The sequence below is a fragment of the Ochotona princeps genome, chromosome 11 (genome assembly GCF_030435755.1).
Source record: "Ochotona princeps isolate mOchPri1 chromosome 11, mOchPri1.hap1, whole genome shotgun sequence".
In the NCBI taxonomy this organism is placed as follows: Eukaryota; Metazoa; Chordata; class Mammalia; order Lagomorpha; family Ochotonidae; genus Ochotona; species Ochotona princeps.
The window spans coordinates 62,503,518-62,526,894 of NC_080842.1; the positions used below are offsets into that span (position 1 = coordinate 62,503,518).

The window sequence follows — 23,377 nt, forward strand, 5'->3', positions numbered from 1 at the left end:
AATAGATAAATCTTAAAAAAAAAAGAAATGGTATCTATTTTAAAAACTAAATATAGCAAAGGGCATTTAAACAGTTGAACTGTTCATTTTGAGTTGACGGTTTACAGAAACTTTAGTCATCACCTGCTGCTTGAGTTAAATTTTAATAGCATAAAACTCAATCTGTTAAAATACAAGTAAAACAGTTGTACGTGGAATATGACTGCTCACTGAGAAAATTTTCTTAGAATACAGATCAATGAAATTTCATTCAATGTGTTAAAGAACTAACTCCAATTTTCAAGCTCCTCAAACTTCAAAAACTTGAAAGGGAAGGAATTTTCCCAAACTTCTATAAAGGCAACATAATCTTAATCCTAAAATCAGTGAAATGGACAAGAAAGAAAGAGAACTAAAGAACATTAAGTCAGTTGGAAAAATCCTCAGAAAAATACTAGCAAATCAAATTCAAGAACACATGAGAAAGATCATCTACCCAGAACAATTGGGAGTTATCCCAGGTATTCAGAAGTGTCTCAATATACACATATCAATAAATGTGATACATCACCTCAATAAACTAAGGAACAAGACCATATAATTATCTCAAAAAGGTATAAAGAGAACATTTGAAAACAATACAACATCCTTTCATAATAAAAACCTTAAGCAAACCAGGTATTGAAGATCAACATTCCTGAACATAATGAAAGCAATAGATGAAAAACCCACAGCCAACATCATTTGAATGAGGGAGAGTTGGACTCCTTTTCACTAAGAACTGGAAGCAGACAAGGACGTCCACTCCCCGCCCCCTGGCGCCTCCCCAGTGTAGTCCTGTAAGTTTTAGCTAGAGTGATTAGGCAAAAAGAAGAAATCAAAGAGATGCACATTGGAAAGGAGGAAGTCAAGTTAACCCAGTTTACAGAAGTCATTATTATCGACAAAGGGGGCTAAAAAGACTCTACTAAGAGACTACTGGAACTCATAAGAGAGGTCTGTGAAGTGTCTGTGTGTAGAATCACCACACAGAAATCAATAGCCTTGTATATACAAGCAACTCCATGGCAGAGAAAGAACTTAAAACACTGCACCATTCATAACAGCTATGAATGAATGCATACATGCATACATACATACACACTGTGAAATCAACTCAGCCAGGAAGGAGAGGGACCTCTACTGTGGATATAACACAACATTAAAGAAGTAGAAGCTAACTCCGTCTCCCCCCAAAAAGGGAAAACATCTTCTATGTTCATGCGTAGGCAGAATTAGTATCATCAAAATGTCCATACTTCTGAAGTAATTTATAGGGTCAATGTGCTCTACAACATTCTTCTCAGATCAAGAAAAAAAAAACATGCTAAAATTTGTAAGGAAGCACAAGAGACGTAACCACTCACATAATCTTAAACAGCAAAACTAAAGCTGGAGGTATGACAATACCAGACTTCAGGCCTAGTACTGGCACAGAAGCAGTGATGAAGAGGAATTAATACTTCTTACTGACTGGTAGATTTCTTTTAACTGCACCTCAAAGTTAGTTGATACAGTTTGCACAAACAGCATTTCATGTCCTTGAAAATACCGTAGAATCACTAAGGCTCTCTACACATCTGACATAATTTTGGTGTAAAACATTATGCTAAATGACTAGAATTTAAAGCTGATCAAAAGCAGAAATGTACATAACCTAAAAGAGGTCTTATTAATGAAAAGTAATCTGAAATATCTCAAATCATATTTTATAATTATGGTTCTTAATTCCACACTTCATATTAAGAATTCTGAAATGTCAATGACTTTAGAACACAAAAGTAATAAAATGAATCTTAACATTTAACCTAAACAAAAATCTCTCTTGGAAAATTTGAAATCATCTTACTTTAACGTGTTGGAGTCTAAAATACTCATAATGATCACCAATTGTTTTAATGGGACTGAAATGCATTAAATGTTTTGTGCTTGATAATTAATTTCACTAATAAAGTATTCACAAAAATGGAAATAAAAACACATAGAATAAGCAGGGAACTTTTATTTTAGAAAAGTGCAGCTCAAAATGTCTTCTGCGAAAGACTGAGTCTTTGGTCTGGTGGTGCATGCCATACCGAAGGGCTGGACTCCAGCTTCCTGGAAACGCAGACTCTGAGAGGGATGATGCTATCAAAGATGATCTGAGTTATTATCACCTCTGTAGGAGACCAGAATTGAGTTCCAGGCCAGCAGCTTTATGTAGAGGTAGGTGACATTGTGGACACTTGAGAAGTGAATCTGGGAAGGAGAGATTTTTTTCTCTCTTTCTGCTTTTCAAGTAAATTTGAAAAATAAGAATGATGAAAAGTATGTTGCTTTGTATGCAAAAATAGTGTTTTTAATACAGTGATGCTGCACCAATGCAGTAGATTATGATTCAATCTTCAAAACCTTTGCAACAAAACAGGAAGCTCAACAATGATGTGTACCACTGAGTTGCTTGCTTTCCTTTCTGTATCCATGTATTTTCAATTCTTTTACCAACAGAAGAGCCTCTGCAACACTCATGTGGTCGTTTGTACTGATTCAGCAGCTAATTGGTTTTTATTGCGCTATCTCAACAATTCATTAAGGCAAAACATAATTGTATTCTTCATTCCAAGGGACAGATTCTAGCCAGGAAAATACTCTTCCACTGACAGATGTCAAACAATAAATTTCAAAATGTCTGTTTTTTTCTTTAGTGGACAAATAATAAACACATGTGTACTTCTTGAAAACTTGTAGGTCTTAAAAATAAATGGCTTTTCTTTTTCCTTTCATGATCTTCAGAATATATTTACTAAACTACAAACACCACTGAAATTAAATATCTACAATACCATGATAGACTTAAATAGCAGAATGCTAGACTTGTGACCCTTGTTGAAATGCTATACTATAGTAACAATATGGGGGAACTTCTGTGGGGGAGAAGCAGGAAGCAAGAAGGGAAGGGACGGAGGAATTCTCACACCTATAAAATGGTAGCATGGAAAATAATATAAATCAATTTAAAAATGGAATAGCTTCCTTCTTCTTACAAAGGGGGGGATGTTATTTAAACCAGATGATAAAAATGAGCAAAAATACTAGCATTTTCAGGTAAAAAAATGAAAAACAAACAAATTTCCAGTTTTCAAGCTTTGTTGTCCTTGACTTCTGCTTTAGTGGCACAGAATCTGCTACAGTTTATAGAGCACAAATTTGGACCCACTGTTCCATAAAGAATCCAATTAAACACATTCCAAGGCTACAGAAACAGATACTGTAGTGGTTAAGAGATATCTGCATGCTGTGGAAAAAAATCTACCATAAATAAGAGCCTTCTAAATGTGGTCCTTCAAGAAAACTCAACATTTTGAGCTTCAAAGTAAATGCAGATTTAGCAAAGTAAAGAGAAGTAGCATAGATGTTCATGTATAGTTCTCCTTTTCCCACACACTTTACATGAATGCTCCCAAAAACCGTTATCATACATGCACCCCACAAACGTGCACCTGCACACAAGAGCTCTTCAAAGAGTCCAGGGAAAATTCATAATGTTTCCTATGAATGGATTTCAAAATGTTTTGTGCCAATCTAAACAGGTATCAGTTCTATTTTCATAAGCTTTCTGAACAACCTAATTATGTATCTGCGTTTATATTTCTATCCTTCCATTCACCCATCTGTGCACCCATCCGTTCATCCATCATACCGCAACAATGGCTGTTACTATTTCTTCAAAATAAGGAAGAAATATTTATCACAAGCTCAGTGAGCTGGGCCATGTCTCTCTTACAACAAAAAAAGTATGCTTAGTTTTCTTCTCTGTCACCCACATTGTTACCTGTCTGCTTTTTTATTAAAACTATTTTATACAACATATTTTAACATCTTTGTAATTCCAAAATAATGAACAGCAAACAACATATATCAGTTTCTGGTTTCTGTTTCAAAGATTATAGAAAATAGAAATCCTGGGATATTCTTCTGCTCCAAGACATAAAACCTTTAGAAATGGCAATAATGTGCAGGTGTACCTTTCAGCCCAGTGACTTCCAATTCTGTCACTTGCAGACTGATGGACTCTGACACACTAAATTTTCTACAGAGAAATTCAGCAAGCAGAGTTATATCAGCACCGAAAACAATACGCAGCATGACTGGGCAATTAAAAGAAGTCATATTGCTATGAAATTTCATTTACAGGATATTGAACCATATTAGCATATTTTAAATGACAATTTAAACTTACGGGCATTCAATTCTAAGTTATTACTCTAAGTATCCTTTACAGCAGGTTATTTTGACAAACTATACAAAATAATATCCACCTGTGAAATCCTAAGTAGTATGCCTCCTCAAGAAATATATACAGGCTTCAAGTATCTGCACGCATAAAACATGTGCCCTTCGGTGGTTAAAGTAAGAGTTGGACCTACAGGGAATTGAATATGTCACTGATTAGCTCCAATGACATTGCAAAAGCTATTTCCTTCAACTGTTATATTTTATCTTCCTGAAAAATGAGAAAAATATATTTTCATAAGTTGTATGAAATATAAAAAAATAATTTTTTGGATCAAACGGTGAATGAAAGACTAAAATTATGCGGACACTTCTATGCATAATCACACATAGTTACAGCATTATATAAAGTCTGCAGCAGTATGAGTTATAAATACACATCATTTAAAGGAAAAAAAACTTGGCATATGATTGGATCTGTTGTGTGCAAAAAACATGCATTGTGCCAAAGCACATTTGTCAACAAATCAGTAACACAGGTATGCACATATCGAAGGAACTGTGTATTAAACACATATATCCATACATCATTTACATGTAAGTTTCAGAAAACTGACTGTACTTTTCATTATCGACATGATTAAAATAGTACTTTCTCCGTTTTAAGAACTGAAAAAAGTTTTACAATATCCAATAAAGTGCGTTGGGATTGATTGTGTTTGCTACGCTCAGCCCATATGCTGACTACACATGGCAATAAAAGTGACACTTCTTTGCATTTTCTCCATCTGCTTTTAAAGTAAATGGCAAAACATCTGTCAGAGACTAGAATATAGGTTGAATGGATTAAAGGAGGGGAGGCAAAATGACCGTAGCTTCGGAATCTGAAACTGCCCACTTTAGCCGCTGCACCCTTGTCTCGAGCGACAACAGCTCGACACCAAAGGAGCCACTCTGGTGTTCAGAATTGTGTTCTCTATTATGTAATAATTGCAAAGGACTTCCAATCTTTGGGATGTTACTTCCAACTTTCGCAGTGAATATACTGAACCCAGATCCTTTATTTCTCTTTAGACAAAAGCACCCAACACATTTTAGATGACAGTATTATTTCTGCTTGCTAAGTGTCTAGAACTAATAATAAATTTATTGGCCTCTAGAGGCATGTTTTGCATAGAGCATCGAATTAGCATTTTTGGTTTATTGAGGACTGTGTCTGCATGAATTGATCTTCAACCATTTTTATGTTGGAATGACTTGTTCCTAACATGTATCCATTTCTTTAATCAATGATGTTATTGCAGCACACATTCCCCTGAGTGCATATTTAGTTGATGTTTTAATAATAAAAAAAATTGCCCCCACTTGTCTTTATTTAGAATAAGATATACAGGCATGTGTGTATATGTTTACTTGCACGCAAGAAAGCATACTGTGTGCATATCTTTGAAATATGTGCTAAAATTGATATTTCCATATTGAAATGCAAAGAAACTCAATACACATAACTGGCTTAGATGTACAGAAAACCAAACCAAAGGCCCTAAAGCAGAAATGGCACATACATAGTTGGTGTCAGCGAGGACAGAGTATGTACTCACAACGCCAATAAAACTAAGTGTTCATATGCAGTACTTCCAAGACAGGCAAACAATCCAAGGTTATGTGCGTCCGTTTTTCAATCTCTGAAACCTTTTGGAAACTTGACTAGGAATCACTCACTGAGCTAATCTGTCCATTTGCAAATCGTTTCTGTTGTTAAAAGCAATGTGCCAATAACATCTTTATGCACCACCTGTCTAACCGTGTTCTTCAGTAAGTAGAGCAGTTTGCATTTTCTGGTACCCTTCATCTGAGTCGTATGACATGTTTTCCACGATCTTTTTTCCCAAAGCTAGATGACTGAGTGGTCACTACTAGCATCTGACTTTACAAACTTTCAGTTCAGTCTCTCTAGGTGATTAACTACAAACGCATAACATAACTCTCAAACAGTAAATGAAGACATGGGTCGTTCAGTGAATGACTAATATCTTGACTATGACCTCAATGCCTGAATTCTTCTGTCTTTTTTCAGTTATGGAGCTGTTTACGTTCACTGATTCTGTACCCTTACTATTGTGCATAACTCACTTACGTGTTCCAACAGTCTCTTGGGTGAGTCTTTTTGTTCCCCTATGTATAGAATCATGTCATCTGCAAAAGGGGATAATTGTAATTCCTTGTTTCCAATAGAATTGCTTTAATTGCTTTTCCTTGTCTAACAGTTCTGGCCTTTCTTACTATTTTAATTTCTATTTTTGTCATTTTTTTCTTTCAGTTTGCTTATAAATTTATTGCACTCACTTTCATTAAACTAATGTCAAAATTTACATTAACTTTCCATATGTTCCTCCTAAACACTCATTATAACACAAGCAAAGGTCATTGTATTTAAGGAATTGGTAACATTTCTTTTGTCACTACTTATGAACCACCCAGAACTACCAAATTAAAGATTAGCCTGCTGTACATTGATTGAATTTTGAGTCCTACTGTGGTTGCTTCGGGAGGTCAGACCAAATGGCTCTGCATGCTTTATATGTTGTGTTGGACTGAAGCTCCCCACTCCTGTACAGTCACACAACTAAATAAAATAGCATTTAATGCATGTATCCACATAAAGAATAAATACCATACAATAATTTTTGAGGGTGGAAAATTAGCCATAAATATAAAACAGGTTAGGGATTACAGGCACAAATAATTTTCTTATCATGAACACAGTTTTAGAAAAAAATTTTTCACCCCATAATGGAAATACATAGTCTTCTAAAGGTCATTACTCTAGTACTCTTTTAAATGGTAATTAAGAATCTGACGCTTCCAATATGATAAACTCTGCCAAAATAAAAATGAAGATGTTCCAATAATTACCAGTAAACTCAACAAAGGTACATGCAACTGTACCATTATGTTGCATAATAAGTCTTGTGTTTTTCTACTGCGGAACTACTGAAATTGCTGATGGACAAATATTCAGTAAGGCAGTAGCCTTTATTTTCATGCTAACATAGACTATCTCATGACATTTCTGGGAAAATATGATTTTATAAGAGAAACACTAGCTCTTTCATTGTGCTTAGGGAGTCTATTGCTTATTTATGCTACTGTGAGGCCCTCACAGCAACATTTGAGAATGCAATTCTATCTGTTTAAAGCAGTACCTTATGCAAAGTGATTTTATACACACACAAACAAGAACAAAACTATTTTTGTTTTGAAAATACAGTAAAATATGAATGAGTCTTTGCTGCTAACCTTTTGAGAATACAGTTTCCTACTATATTTTCAACAGAAATAAAAAATGATTGCCTTCAAAGCTATTTTGAAATTTCTTCTGGAGTACCAATCATGATAAAAGATTTTTTTAAAATATGCTATACTATTTATACATCTTATGGTTTTCAGGCTGCTGTCATATTTTTAAATTATCTCTTAACTATTTTCTTTTATAGCTGATTTTGTTTTATATTCTATATTCCTTTGCCCTTGCTGTATTCTTTCCATCAGTCTACATTCCTTTGTTACTTTTTCCACTCTGAGAACCAAATCCTGGAGGAGGCCCCCGTGACTGTGCGGTGTGCTGGTGAGCCTCTGCTTCTGCTCCCAAGCTGCCCTTCCCCTGCCCGAGCAAAGGCAAACAGAAATGGCCCTGCCCTTGTCATGCTTGTGTTCTAACAGAATAATTGGACAGGAGTCAAAATATCAATGTAAAGCTGTGTCAAATTCTGTGCAGACATAATTTAGGGAAACAGAGTATTGAAGAGAGAACAAGAAAGATGACGTTACAGTGTCATGGATATACACGTTTATACTTCTTAATGATTTCCTTTCTCCATGCTTCTCAGTTCTCTTCATTAAGTCTTTAAATCATCTCTTATCCTTTCCTCCCGTGTTCAGCTAGTACCTCCTTACAATTTCTTCAGCTTTCTGTAATATCCCAACGAGACTCTGCTGTGTCTATCTCTCTTGCACAGCTTGATCAAAGGGAAAAGCCCCTGGAGTTGAGCCAAGCACAGTAGCCTAGCGGCGAAATCCTCACCTTGGGCACACTGGGATCCCATAAGGGTGCTGGTTCTAACCCCGGCAGCCCTGCTTCCCATCCAGCTCCCTGCCTGTGACCTGGGAAAGCTGTGGAGGACAGCCCAAAGCCTTGGGACCCTGCACCCACGTGGGAGGCCTGGAAGAGGTTCTGGGCTCCTGGCTTTAGATTGGCACAGTTTCTGCCATTGCAGCCACTTGGGGAGTGAAGAAGATCTTCCCCTCTGTCTCTCTTCCTCTTTGTATATCTCAATTTCCAATAAAAATAAATTAATTAAAAATAGGGATCTGGAATCAAGCACTTCTAGGTGACGCTGGTTTAATTACAAATGACCTTAGAAAAATGCCTACAATTTTTCTTCACCTTTGAGCGTCTCTCTCTCTCTCTCTGTCTCTTTTCTTTTTAATGGTAAAAGTAGTTGCCAGTTTGAGAAATTTGAGTTCAACTTCTGTAGGATTTAGTAGGAAATACTATTGTATGGAAAAAAAGTCTAGGATTCATTTCTACCCATCTGTTTCTAGAAGAAGGTACCTGTTAGAGGTGGGATTGGTCAGCTCAGAATTGCAAAAAAGATCTTAGAAATAGGTAAAGAGTGTACAGAAAATAGGGAAATCTAACTAATGTATTTTAGTATTACATATCTATGTTAGCACACACCATTAATTAATTTATTTCTCTCATCGTTCCTTCCTGATTTGGAGTTTAAAAAGGAACCCTTTTTCTACTTGGAGAGAACATTTTACTCATGCAGATTTTTACTTATTTTTCTTGGTTAACAAAGCTATAACATGTCAGAGACAAACCTATTCAAATAACAAATCTTCCTCAAGAAAATATTTGATTAAAAATAACGTTTTTGACAAACAGAAGAGGCAAGAAGCTAGTTTTAAACACAAATCAGAAAATGAAGTTGCATCTTCTGCCTCAGTTTGCAGGCAGTTGACTTCTTCCATGTACAACACACACATGCTTTCTTCTATAGCAATGTGAGGATGGTACTGCTGCATAGCTGGTTAAGCTGCTTGTGATGTTGGCATCCAATATAGTGCCAGTGTAACTCCCAGCAAGTTCACTTCTGATCGAGCTCCAACGCACTTGTTAAAGTGAGACGGGCCACGTCCTTGCGCACTTGCACCCACATGGGCGACCCAGATGAAGAGCCAGGCTCTGAGCTTTGGCCTGGCCAAACCTGGCTGCTACAGCCATTAGAGAATTGAATCAGTAGGCAGAACATCTCTCTCTCTCTTTCCATTTTATCCCTGTCTCTCTAACTCTGGCTTTAAAATAAATAAATCTTTAAAAAAAACATCAAATGCTGTGACATTTTCTAGAATAAAGATAATACAAAAGAGAAAGTCAAGATAGCTGATATAAATATCTGAAAATGTGCAATGAAAACGCTACTGATAATGGGGATAATTTGATTTTTTAAAAATAAAGTGCATAATTTTCAGTAAGCTATAAAGACTAACAGGATGACACACTTTTATTTTCATATCTCACAGCTCTTACTAATTCCTAATAAACTAAGAGTAAAGTAAGAGCTGTTAGTACACTAGTAGAACGTGCCACTGTAATAAATGAAAATAGAAGTTTTATGCCAGAGTTGATTATCAGTATGATTTATTACCAGTTGTTCTACTGATAACTGACAATGTAGAACGAGAGAAGTAAAATTCACACACAACTTCACACACATTTTCATCTCTACTTATAAATTTCATTTATTGTTGCTATACCTGATATACTCTGCATGAATACCGTCAAGCCCAATGGGACCTATTCTTTCATATTACTTCTATGCCACTAAATTCTACTATTATACACAATCTATTGAGCGTACAAAGTAGAAGAAAAGCTCAATGATAAAAAGCAGACTCCGACAGATAAGTCATTTTAAATGCCTCATATTGCTTTCCATATATTATCTCTACAAGTTACGCCTCTCCTTTTGTCAAGCTGCAATATTTTTTTTCTTCTCTTATGATTAGGCTCAGTGACCCCCCCTTCTGTGTTCAGAATGTTCTTGCTCTCACACATCTTCTTTAACTCTCATGTGCTCATTTCACCCTACGACCATTTTTGTCCTTTCTAGCTTCTAATAATTCTGTTTCAATTGGAAAGCAGTCTTTTTTATACAGCCACAGTTACCGTTTGAAAACAGAATTATGTCTTGGGGCTGGCATTCTGGCATAGCTGGTAAGGACATGGTCCTCACGGTCAGCATCCTGTGTGGGTACCTGTTCATGTCCCCACCTGCTCCACGTCTGATGAAGCTCCCTCCTAATGGCCTGGCCTCAGAACACAGCGCAGGTGGTGTGGCTCTGCCATCTGCATGTGAAGCCTGGACCCTGACTTTTCTGCTCTTGCTTTTACTCCCTTGCTCAGCACTCACTTACCTCCCACTTGGTCAGACTCTACCCTCTGAGAAAAGCACCCTGGTCAAGCGGAAGAGAGTTCTGAAACCTCTGCTGGTTCACAGGCATTGACGTCTGCTTGCAGACCATCTCTGGGGGGGGTCCTTCTTCCCCACCCTGCTGGAACCCTCTGCTGTTTTTACTTAGGTTCTTGGGATTTTCTTTCCTAGATCTTTTCCCTGACAATTTGATGGATTCAACTTTTCAATATGCTTTTGATATTGATAATTCCAAATTCTTTAACCAGGTCCCTTTATTGATCCAAAATTATGATACTTTGTATTACTTCAGTACCTCTACAAACTTTACTGGTTTTCAATAATTCACAGGTAGCATTCATCCTCATTTTACTTTTGTCTCCATTCTGATCCTGGCCTTCCTATAAGCAGTGACAGAACCATCACTTCTCTATCAACTTGCACTTTGATTGATTTTCCTCTCTTAACTTCTGCATCTCATCGACTTCCAAGTTCCAATCAGCCAACTTCCACATTAGCTGTCTTATCTGGTCCTCTAACACTATTTTGACTGTGACTAGCTAGCTACTGCTCCTCCAACATGTTCTCTCAATCATTGTCATGGACAACTATGAGCCTTCCCAAACCCTGCTTGGCATTCTCTTATTTTGCCAAATCACTGGAATACAGATGCTAGACTAGTTAGCCAGCATATCCAGCTCTCCAGTTTATACACTGTAATATCATGAACTTTTGTGTTAACACCTACAACATTTTTAGTTATACTATGCTTCATAGGCATTAACTGCATGTCAAATTTGCTAGCCCTGCGGTAGTAGATTTGAAGGGAATTCATGGCACCTTCATTTAACATGTGCTTAATTAACAAATGCTGTACCTGGATGCATAAGTACAGACTTTCCTTATTCAAAAGTTGATGGCGTACTTCTACTATCTCCTTCATCATGTCATCATATCTATTATCTTCTCAATGAATTTAAAGGCCTTCAGTAACCTTTCGTCTTAAAAGCTGATGTCTTTTTTTCATATATTATTTTCTATACTATTTTATCACGGACCTATCAGTGTAATCAAGTTCAATTGTGTAATCTCTCAAACACAACGCTCATTGTCACCTATGCCCTTTGCTCACAATGTTCTTCTTTTGAGAAATTTCACCCACCTCCCTCCTTAACCTTTTTTCAAGATTCAGCTGAAAAAAGTAAGTGTCATTAGGAGGTACATCAGTGTTACATAACTTAAAAATTTTCCAATGATAGTATTGTCATGTGCATATATGATTAGGTGTTTTATGGAACTATCCATAGATTCAGGAATCCATGCAGATGATCACATTTTTTGTTTTTTAAAAAATCTAAGGACACTGCTCAGCACATAACCACTACTTTAGGTTAATACTGAGTGTGAGGGGCAGTCAGAGAACAAAGTGGATTTCACCCAGAGGAAATGAAAATAATTAATTTGTTGCTAAACAAACTGCTAAAAAAAAGAGCAGTTTTTATAAAAAAGTTTTTTTTTGTTGTTTGCTTGGCTTACAATGAAGGCATACACTAATGAGTTGGTCCTACAATATTATTTCAACCCAAAACACCTTCAGCTGTTTGTTTAGTTGCAATTTAGAACCAACAGAATAAGCAATGATACACTAAGTTAGATGGTTGAGGGGTGCTTTCTTACTTAACCCCCTCTTACTTGAGGTAAAGATTTTTCCCTGCTTCTCATTTCCCACTAAGCACTCCACTAAGCATCTTACGTGACCTTGTTTTACTGACATGAACTATACTTGATAAGTACACGGAGAAAAGCATTCAGCAGCTGCATATAAAATATACACATAGCATTTTATCATAAGAATTAAGTTTTAATGAAGGTCACCAGTGGTTCAAAGAGGCTAAAATGCTCAGAATCTTAAAAACCTTTATTTTCACTCACAAAGACTACTAACCAAGCAAAAACAATAACATGGTCTTTTTAGAGGCAAATGCTAAGAAGGTGGGAAATCCATTGGCTATCCTCTTTTGTGGTCTGTTTACTCTCTGTGCTTCCACTGTCCCGAGCTGGAAAGGGACCACAGATCTATATTCACAATATGTCAGACCGGGTCTGAGCACTCCCATTTGTCCTAGACAGTCTAACATTTTCAAGCAAAGAAAAAGTAGTACCTTTCAGTCTGCTCATGTGAAAAAAATCCTAGCCACTTCAACAAGCTACTTAAAGACAGTCAAGGTCAATGCCATCCTGACTTGAATGTCTGTCTGAGTCATCAATCAGTTACGCCTTTGAGAAACCCAGGGCCTGTTAGGGATCAGCACAGCTTGGCTGTCTGAGGAGGTACAGAAGGAAGAAGGAATTTCGGGCACCTACATTTCCGTGATGGTCTCTGGCAGGTTGGTGGGGATCTCAGTGAGCCCTTTGCCACGACAATCAACTATATTGTTGCTGCAGGTGCAGGCAGCAGGGCAGTGCAGCACGCTACAAGAAGGAGCCATAAATGACTGGTGACCTGAAACAGAAATACATAAGCAACACACAGACTAAGTTCCAATAAAAACCATGTAACAGAGACACATTTTTCCTAGACTTATGATCATAAACTGATGTAACATGTTGAGGTACACTCATGTATAGCTTTATGTTCATATTCAGATATAGCAAATTATATTTTTTTCATTTATTTTTTTGCAAATTATATTTTAAAAAACTGGCTATAAAAGAAATAATTTGTAATTCCTCCCAACAAATCTAAGGCTAAGTTCAGATTCAAAATCAGAATTCTGCCAAACTATTCTAAGTGTCTGAAAAAGCAGCACAAACTCATAAATATTTATAACTACTAAAGTTAAACAAGGAATGGACATTGTCACATTTATTTGGTTTAATTTACTTTGTCTAAAAAAAAAAGAAAACAGAAAAGCTTTCATATTTACAGACTTAACTGTTGCTCAAACTAAGTAAACGTGTGCCAACTTAGGTGGGAAAAATTGAAATAAGGTTGATATTTAATAGGTTCAAAGTTATTACATTCCTTGAAGTTGTGACAAGCTGCATCACTTCATTCTTACACTATTATTTTTTGCACTGTACATGATTTAAAATTTTAGCATTAGTAATTACCTGTGCATATATATTTTTACTATTCAGAATTTGGAAAAAATGATTTCATCGTGCGATTTTACTGTTGTAAGCAGAAACACCAGGGTGCCTATGGGTTATAGAATCTGGCATGTGCTAACGGAGGTGTCGGGAGCAGAGTGGGGACCTGTGGGGAGGGGTCCTAATGGCAAGAAGGGGTTTCAAGGTATCTTCTAGCCCTCAGCTTCCATAAGCTCTCAAACTTTAAGACAATATTCTAAGTCTAAGAAATAAATGCACACTTGCCTTCTTCCTCATCTAGAAACAGGAAGGAAAAAGTAGAGAGAAAAAAGAAGTTAGTAGTGAATTGTTAGTCATTTCATTACATAATTTTATTAAAAAAAGCAATCAAACTATTGAGAGTGTTCAATGACATTGTAAGAGAATTTTTCTCAGGGTATAGAATGTGCAGAAAAATATACAAAAGGATTAAGAGATAATAAAACAGAATCAAGTACTATCCACATCTCTCCAGTTCTTCATGAAAAAGTATATTGCATTATGTACTTTTAAATATGATGCATTACCATGGCCCTTTGCTCTTCACGGGAGATGGGCAAAACAACAGCTTGGATACCAACATCCACAGATGCTCAGGTTCTTGTATCAGTAAAAACATACAGCAGGGGCATACAACCTATCAAAATCCTCCTGCATACTACAAATACTTTCTAGATTACAGATTATACAAAATACAACATAAATACCATGTAAGTTGCTACATTGTGTTGTTTAAGGAGTAAAGGCTGGGAAAATAGTACAGGGTATATGTCTGCCTATCTGAGTGCTTGGAAGTAGAACATATGGATTTAAATGCAGCTGCATATGCATTTACAAATTGCTTTATTTGTATTTTTGAAGATACTTCTGAAGTAGAACCAGCCATATATTTATAAAAGAAATTAATTATGAGTATCAGTTTCTTCTATGTTGAAACCCATATATTTCAGCATATGAAGTTGTGGAAGCTTTTTGTTTTTCACAGTGTTTTATCTTCCACATACACATAGTGTTACATTTCTTATACAATTGTTAGAGGGAAATGAGGCGAAGGCACAAACGAAGCACTAGGTTGGTGATCAGGCCCAAAAAGCAGCAGGTGTCACCTCATGGTTTTTTACTAAAACCTGTGTCTTGTTCGTTTGTTCTCAAGCTTTGTTGTTGTTGTTGTTATTCAAACACAAATTAATTTGCTTTTAAAAACTGAACAATTGTGTGTATGTATGTATATATTAATGTATAACATATATTAACATATAATATATATAAACAGACACATATATACACACACACTTACAATTGTTTTATTACAATGCCAGTATGATTCAAGTACTCTTTGAATTCCACAGCAGGGATTCAGGTTTAGAGGATCAATAATCTGTATTTCTATTCTTTGGAATGAAAACTGGAAAATCTTTCCATAAAGTTGAAGCGCAAGTAACCAGTAGTTGCCAACCACATACAAATATCTTAGAACACTTTAGCTCCAGACAAAAGGCCATCCATACAATGATTAGTGCACACGTGCACATTAGGGGTCACGGAAATCCTGGAAGCAAGCACTCATCCTATCACAGTACAGCAGCATTCAGCAATAGAACATGATGACCCTTCTCCCTTACCACTGCAGACAAATTCTCGTTTTTGAACCTCAGCTACGTTATGGCCTCTCAGGTGGGAAGGGCCCATACACTGGGTGTACAAGCCCACTCGAGGTCTTTGGCGAAGCCAGTCAGACAGCCAGGCCAGATGGCAGTCACAATACAGGTTGTTTGAATGGAGTCGACTAAATAAGAGGAAAGAAGTTGAAAATAAGAAAACGAGACACAGTTATTTCAAAACTTTGAAAATTCAACAATAATGCATATCTGTGTTTCTTAACAAAGAGGTAGATGAAACAGACAGTTCCAATCTACAACATCAAGTCATTTTTTATTTAACCTAAGTGAAGCAAATACAGAGGCTTTAATGAGAACTTAAAATGCGTCTGTGTATGTTAAGTAAAAACACAAACGAGGAGAAACCATCAGGCCAAGGCCAAGTGTTCTGCAGCTCCAGGACACCAAAAGTGAGGGCAAGCGTGCGAGCGGGACGTCGGTGGGAGAGGGCTCAATCCGTGCAAAATTTTTTCGGTGACTTTCATTTTTTTCTGCTGAATAAGACAATAATAATTGCATACAAAACACTTTGTTCATAAGCCTCTTCTGCTTTTTTCTAGCCTTTAGTGTTTAATCACAGAACAGTGAAGTAGCTGGCACTTGGGGACCTATCTTCAAGGAGTAGGCTGAAATGAAAAGGCATAAATGATGGGAGTGAAGGGATTAAATCTCCTCTCCGCTGGCAGGATCCACACCCAATCACGGAGTGCGTCCAAATGGCAAACAGCACTTCTCCATTAACAAAGTACCAGTGAAATGTATCCACTAAATTAGGCAAATGACTTCAAACTGGCTTTTATGCTTTCTCAAAGTAAAGAAAAGGACATTCCAAGCTATAAATCAAAGCGTCCTTCCCAGAATCATCCATGACAATGGAATACCATTTTAGTCCTTTTTAGCTGATGTGTTCAATTTTAACCCAATAACAGTAATGGATATTAAAACACAGAAATCAGTCCAGAAAGATTACTGGACTGTAAGAATGGAATTTTAAAGCAGCAATCATACTGTGGAATAACAGACCAATGACAGCAAGGGACTCGGAAGTAGCATGATTGCTTTCTATTCTCCTTGAGCCTGTGCAAAAGGAACATGGAGTCGTGAGCCAAAGCTAGAAGTCAGGCGACTAGACAAAGGGCTACATTTGAGGAAAGCTGGGTGACCTCTGGCCCAGTTCCTTTGGAGGTCACGCTGGCACAGTCTACTGTGTCGTCCTCTATCTATTTCCATCTAAGTCAAGCATATTATAATAATTTAAGTAACGAACACAGAAGCATTAAATGGCTGAAGAATAAATTCTAAAGTTCAGATTACAAATACCAACTTGCTGATTATCTAATAAAATAAGGTGCACAATAAAAATGTAGATAATAAATACTTTTACAATTTTATTGGCTTTATGTTTGAAAGAAGTTGAATGCTAGTTTATTTTTAAAAATTAATGTTGATGGGAATGTAATTCTGCCAAACATACTTGTAGTGATCTGGACTGTTTACTCAAGTCAGATTAACCTAAAGAAATCTAATTGGCAAGAAAATCAGATTAGTTATGTCTATTTTTATAATTCCTTTAATTTGCTACATTATATTTCAAAAGAATTATAATGTTGTGCTATGACAGAGTTACATTTTAGTGTGACAAAAATGGCATTAGGATTGGTACTGGCTAATTCGCTGACAGTGAGACAAAACAATATGTTTTCCAGTTTGAACTATTGCAAAGTGAGAAACATTTTGGAAATTTAATTAAAATGTCTTATTAATAAGCATTCCTTTTCTTTCTCAAAGTAACTGATACTTTGCTTTTGATTTCATCCATTTCTCCTGCTGTGGGTAACAAAAATTTTAGGTCAGGGTTAATCTTGGGCCCAGTACAAATGAGGATTTACTCTGAAAATGATATAAAAGATAGTACCAAAGACAATTTTCTTTCTTCAAGAGAAAAAATAATTATTCCATATTTTACGATTGAGTCATTTTACCAAAAATTCGTAGTATCCATGTATAACTCCTAAAACATATTTTAAAATATAAATGCTGACACAATCTTAATTATAGAAGCCACAAAGGGTGATGCTGTAATTTTACATTACAAAAATGTTGGAGAATCAGTTTAGCTTTATTAGGTCTGTTTTCAGTAGACTAATAAAATCATAAAGATTTCTCATTTGTCATTTTTGACAGCCAATCAAGGAGTCTTCCATTTCTTAATGAAATATGACCTCCACAATAGCTCAAAGTAAATGTTTTCTTTTTTTATACTCCAAACTTCCCATAATCATTTTTTGTGTAAACTTAAAAACAGAGTTTTTCAGAGTACTAGTTCATTTACTCAAATACACCTAGAGGTTTTTGAGAAAGTTGTACTTTCACTGTTTACTCCCTAATAAGTAGGTGGCCTTTTTCCTTGTTTACAAAAAAAATTATGAGACAGTTATTACATTAAAGAGACCGTTGCACACATTGTGAATACTTACAAAGTCCTAAGTTTGGGCATATGGTTGAAGCTTGCCACAGAAAGTCTAGTAATGTTGTTATTGTTGAGAGTGCTGCAAGATTAAAACAAAACTTAGAAACTTTACATATAAAAATTCATTATCACTTCATATATTGATATATGGAATTCTTTCACCTGTGATTATATAAACAGGTTTTGGTAGAAAAAGCATAGAGAATGAGTCATTGCATATATGATCAGAAATTTCATGCAACACATTACTACACATTTGCATTTTAAAGTTTTTTTTGTTTTGTTTTGTTTTGTTTTTTAAAGCAAAGAGAGAGGTAGAACTCCCAATAGATATTGCGTTTCCTACATTCCCATAGTGGCACCAGCTGTGCTGGTGCCATTGTCTTTGGGAATGCCATCCAGACTCCCATGTGTGTAGCAGGAATCCAGTCACGTGAGCCACCACTGCTGTTTCACCGCCATCTGCACTGGCAAGAAGTTATCATCAGGACCTGGAGCTGGACACTGAACCCAGGTGTATCATTGTTGGGTTAAATTTCTTAACTGCTATGCTAATTAGCCAACCCAATAATCCAGTTGTGTCAACCTTTATTACAACAGTATGACTTCAGTCAGACAGTTTTGAGTAAAGTTACATGTAACTTTATGCATGCTGTACACACATTTATTTCTGCGTTGAGGAATGAAGATACTTGGGATAGAATTGTACAAATCACACAGTTACATGTCGTTTGAGAGGTATTATGTGCCATTGGTATACAGGGGTGAATGAACATATTTAAATTCTCCAACTGAATTCTCACAGCAAGATTACAGAGTCATTCCTATCAGATCTCAATCACAGCACTGCTAATTATGTATAGTGTGGATATCAGCCGCTGATGAAATTTGAGTAGAAAGAACTGAGGGAGGGAGAAGGGAACAACCTACATCAGGTACTTGCTTCAGGTTAAATGAAGTAACATACTGTGACACTGTGTTAAAGTCTAAAGTTTTCCTAACAGTTTTTACTAAGAACAGTGTGCACCTCCTCTCCTTAGAGATGCATGAAAGGATTATAGTGTCTTGAGGGAAGAGTCCGAAATACGGATGCCAAGGAAGGTTTGCTGAAAATGTGTGCAAACCTTGTTTGCTTCAATTTTTCATTTTCCACAAAAATATCTTTTTCTTCTTTTTATTACAATGAAGAACTGTTATTTTGACAGTTGAAAAGACATCATCCAAAAGGAAATTCTTTGTAAGTGAAATCTTTGTGTTCAAACATCGGAATGTATTTCAATGCTGTTTGAAAAAAGTATTTCCTTTGAGCACCAGAAAGGGCTAGAAGCTTGTAGATGACCTAAGTAAACATATTTAGTGCTTTACAGATACCCAATTAAGCAGTTGTTTCTTAGGTGACTTAAATCACTTGATTTATTCTCCCATAATTCAATAAATTGGAGAATTTTTGATGACTGAGAGAGCGAAGTTCTTGATTTTTAGCCAACATGTTCAACACAACTGAGATGGATTCAATTCCACCAGCCATGAGCACTCTATATGCTACTCCCTATAAGTATAGTCACCTCCTCGTCTAGAATAGTTTCAAAACATACATTTTACTTAGCCTAAAATATATGGCCAACAATCTTTTAAATATTTGAATTACTTGCCATTATTTTAAAAATTAGATGGATTGACCTGAAAATTTCCATTTCTAGCTTCTTCTGGAAAAGTCACATTGCTTGGCAGCCTTCCATGATCACCAAGCAACTGGAGCTGAACAAGAATTGCAACAGCACCCTATGTCACCACCAGCCTAACCCTATCCTTACCGTCCTCACTGTCTGCTCTTCTTCTCTCTTGCCATCTCCCTTGGTCACTGTACTGCACTGCATTGGCCTGCAAATGATCTTGTAACATTTTCCAGTGCAGTAACTATCTTTCCATTCTCAGAACCTGAGCTCTATTCATCGTCTCGATGTATCTTCACTCTTCCTCTCAGAATCATTGCCCATTTCGACACTTTGCTCACACACACCTGCATTCTTATCACAACCAGACTCTTTTGAAGACAAAAAAAATCTCATTAATCTCTTATTGTCCATTGTCTAGTTCTTCTCCCTCACTGCTTCACCTCCTAAAAAGATTTCTTCAAAATGACCTTACTTTCCTTCCTCAAAATTTACATTGACTTAATTTCACAAAAGTGTGCATGGCACACAACTTTAAGTGAATTTTTGGGTATATATCTTCTTTAAAAGCAATTCGCATGCAGCTAACATGCATAGATTTTAACCTCTGTTTTATTACATTCCCATGCAAATGGAAGATTTTTACTGAAAGCTGAAGCTTGTTTGTATCTACTTGAAATCTGTTTTCAAAAAATCATATTTATATAGTGCAACTGAAGAAATAAACTCTTAATATTTTAATTCAGTATCAATGCTAGCAAGATGTTATAGTGACAGACTCCCAATGACTGAAAAAAGATGTGGTACCAACAAAATTAAGCTACTTTAAAAATCAGTAGTGAATGAAGGTGCTAATTAAGTATGAGGGCAAATACAAGCTGTGATGACGGTCAATTCCTACTGAGAAATGGTGCATGTTTATTTACAGATGGTAGTTACTCGTGAACACCTTCTCCTATGGAAGTTTATGTCTATGCTACCTTGGGCTTTTCTTTGTGAGAATGAGTTCTAGTTCACTGGCCATCATGGTGTGTGAGTGCAAATGTTACTGTTGGTGGTCATGGCACACCTCTCACACTGAGTTGCAGGCTTAGTTTGTTCCATTCCTCTGGTGCCAAACTGAGAACCTGGCACAGAACCTGGTATTTCATGTATATCAGTTCTTATTTTCAAATTAAATGATATCATATAGATTTTGTCGAAAGAACAAAGATATAGAAGTGTAGAAACTCAAAGACTATATTCCGCTTCTGAGTTTTACGTATATAGAAGTGTAGAAACTCAAAGACTATATTCCGCTTCTGAGTTTTACGTATATAGAAGTGTAGAAACTCAAAGACTATATTCCGCTTCTGAGTTTTACGTACAAAAACAAAACACTGACCCATATTTAGTTGCAATGACACTTTTGATATTTCTTCTAATGAAGAAAGTTACTCTGAATTCACATCACCCAGAATACCCTAAGAAATCGCTTGCCTGTGAACATGCAATGATCAGCTTCCCCTTTGCTCTCAGATACCCTGACTTTTCTCTCAACCTGTTGGACTACACTTAACCTTCTTACCTTATTATAAAACACACTTTAATCTCTCCAGCCAGGACCTAGGATCACCTGAACTCCTTCTGATGTCTGTGGCATAGTCATATATTCACAGTTTATGGAATTAACACAGAAATATAAAACACTGGGAATCTGAATTTTAGGTCTTGTTAATTAACATTCTTTCATTATTTATTGCTAATAAAATAGACATTAAAGAGTCACGGCCAGCATGTAAGCAAAACAGGTAACCTTCTTTTTGCAATGCTTCTTAATTTTTTTTTCCTTTTGCAAAATCATTGACCTAATGCTTTCAATAGGCAAACTTCTGACTTGACAAGAGATTTGGATTCAAAAAATCATGGTCTTTTTCAGTCCTTTATTAAATTTTACCTTAAAATTGGAGCACTTTTAAAAGTAATACATGTCAAAATAATGTATGCTTGAGTGATACAATTTTAGTAGAGGCATTTATATTTTCTACAAGAAACTCAAATTTACTTGTATCATGTGTTGATGTTGACTGCATTCTTGAGCAAACAAGACTTGACCATGAGACATCTTTTGGAGATATATGTAATCCTCAAAAGATATCTCAATATTTTTGGATTTCCATTTTAATTCCACAGACACTTGAATGTGTTTTACTTTTTGATGCTTCAGGATAATGGATCTTACTAAAGTTATCTTTTAGCTCTCTTCCTAACATAACAAAATGTTTGAGGTGATTGCACTTTCATAAAGTTACTGCTTCTAAAAATAATGATAATGGTTCATGACCTTTAAGCCAATGTAGTTATTTTGTTTGTGAATCAAGTTTTCAGTGTATACCATTATATGCAGTTGTATATAGCAAAGGGTATTGATATAGATACAGATAGATAGCAAGTATTCAAAATATATAAGGTACTTACTATATAGTAAATGAATGATTCTACATCCAATAACAATTTAAGTTTTTTAACTTAATAAGAAAGTACACAGTGAAACAGTCATAAAACTAATGACATCAGTTTTATTTCCAACTGGAAACACTGGTAACTGTAATAGCTTACTTAGGTTAACTAGCTTGTTTAAACAGTTACTTGTGGAAGTCCCTTCATACACATAGTTCAGTGGTGTTGAGTTCATATCACTATTATACAATCAGAATTGAATCCTAATTATTCTGACTTTCAATGTCATTAATGTACTTCATATGTTGAAAGTGCTTGCAGTACACAACTATAAAGATTGTCTTATTTAAAAATATGTATTCTAAGCACTCGGAACATATTTCCCATCAATAAGTCAGGCTGTTCTCAACAAGAGCAAACGTGACCTCTCATTCAGAAAACACTATATAGTTCAACATTTCAAACTTATCTCAGTTAAGTCATTCATAGCATAATTCTTTAAAAACAAATAACACATCTTGGAATTATATTCAATGAAAACCAAAGTGATATAGAAAATATCGATAAAGTAAGCTGTTTCATTTGAAAGATTTTTTTTCCTTATTTACGTTCTGCAGCTGAAACTCAATTGATAAAGCAATGAATCCTTTCTGGAAGGAGAATCTGGTGACTTTTGGATAACTGTAACAAGTGAACTAAAAATTCAAAGTCTCTTCCAAATGAATCAGTTTTGGATCTCTGACTAAATTGTGTCAAGGATGAAATGAAGCATAGGAAAATATTTTTATCTGAGGATGAAATCTGTAAATATCTTTAAGAAGCTAAAAGCATGAACCTTTGAAAAAACTACATAAATGTATGGGAAGCATAAAATCTTTTAATAACTATGACTTTCACTAAAATTATGTTGTTAAAATTAATTATGCCATCAAAATTACTAAACCAAAGGTTAGCAGAGATGACTTGGTTGCCTCTAACTAATTCTGTCAGCTGTGTCCGCCACGCTGGACCAGGCAGAGGATGCAAGTACAATTCAAGTCTGCTGTTGTGCATTACAAAGTCAGTAATGAACACTTTAATTGGATCTTATTAAACTTATGACAGAGATCTCCAACTAACCTTCCAAGGAAGTTACCTGCTTAAACACTACATTTTAAACTCCTGTCATTGCATAACAACTGTAAAATATAGCAACATATCAGATTCTAAGGAGTTTATTTTTTGTATTCTTTGCCCTACAACCTTGATTTATCTTAATATTTAGCAATTCTGAGAATTCTCAACTCCTGTGACTTC

General features: G+C 35.8%; 1 protein-coding gene across 1 annotated transcript in view; it reads right to left on the reverse strand.

Annotated features, from left to right (window-relative positions):
- The window catches only part of SLIT2 (slit guidance ligand 2), a 350,353-nt gene that overhangs the window by 105,969 nt on the left and 221,007 nt on the right, over positions 1 to 23,377 (reverse strand). The window contains exons 7-9 of the mRNA XM_004579186.4: positions 17,977 to 18,048; positions 15,464 to 15,627; positions 13,074 to 13,212 (exon numbers count right to left, since the gene is read on the reverse strand). Coding sequence (XP_004579243.2) covers positions 13,074 to 13,212; positions 15,464 to 15,627; positions 17,977 to 18,048 — 375 coding nt within the window. The remainder of the gene's footprint in view (positions 1 to 13,073; positions 13,213 to 15,463; positions 15,628 to 17,976; positions 18,049 to 23,377) is intronic.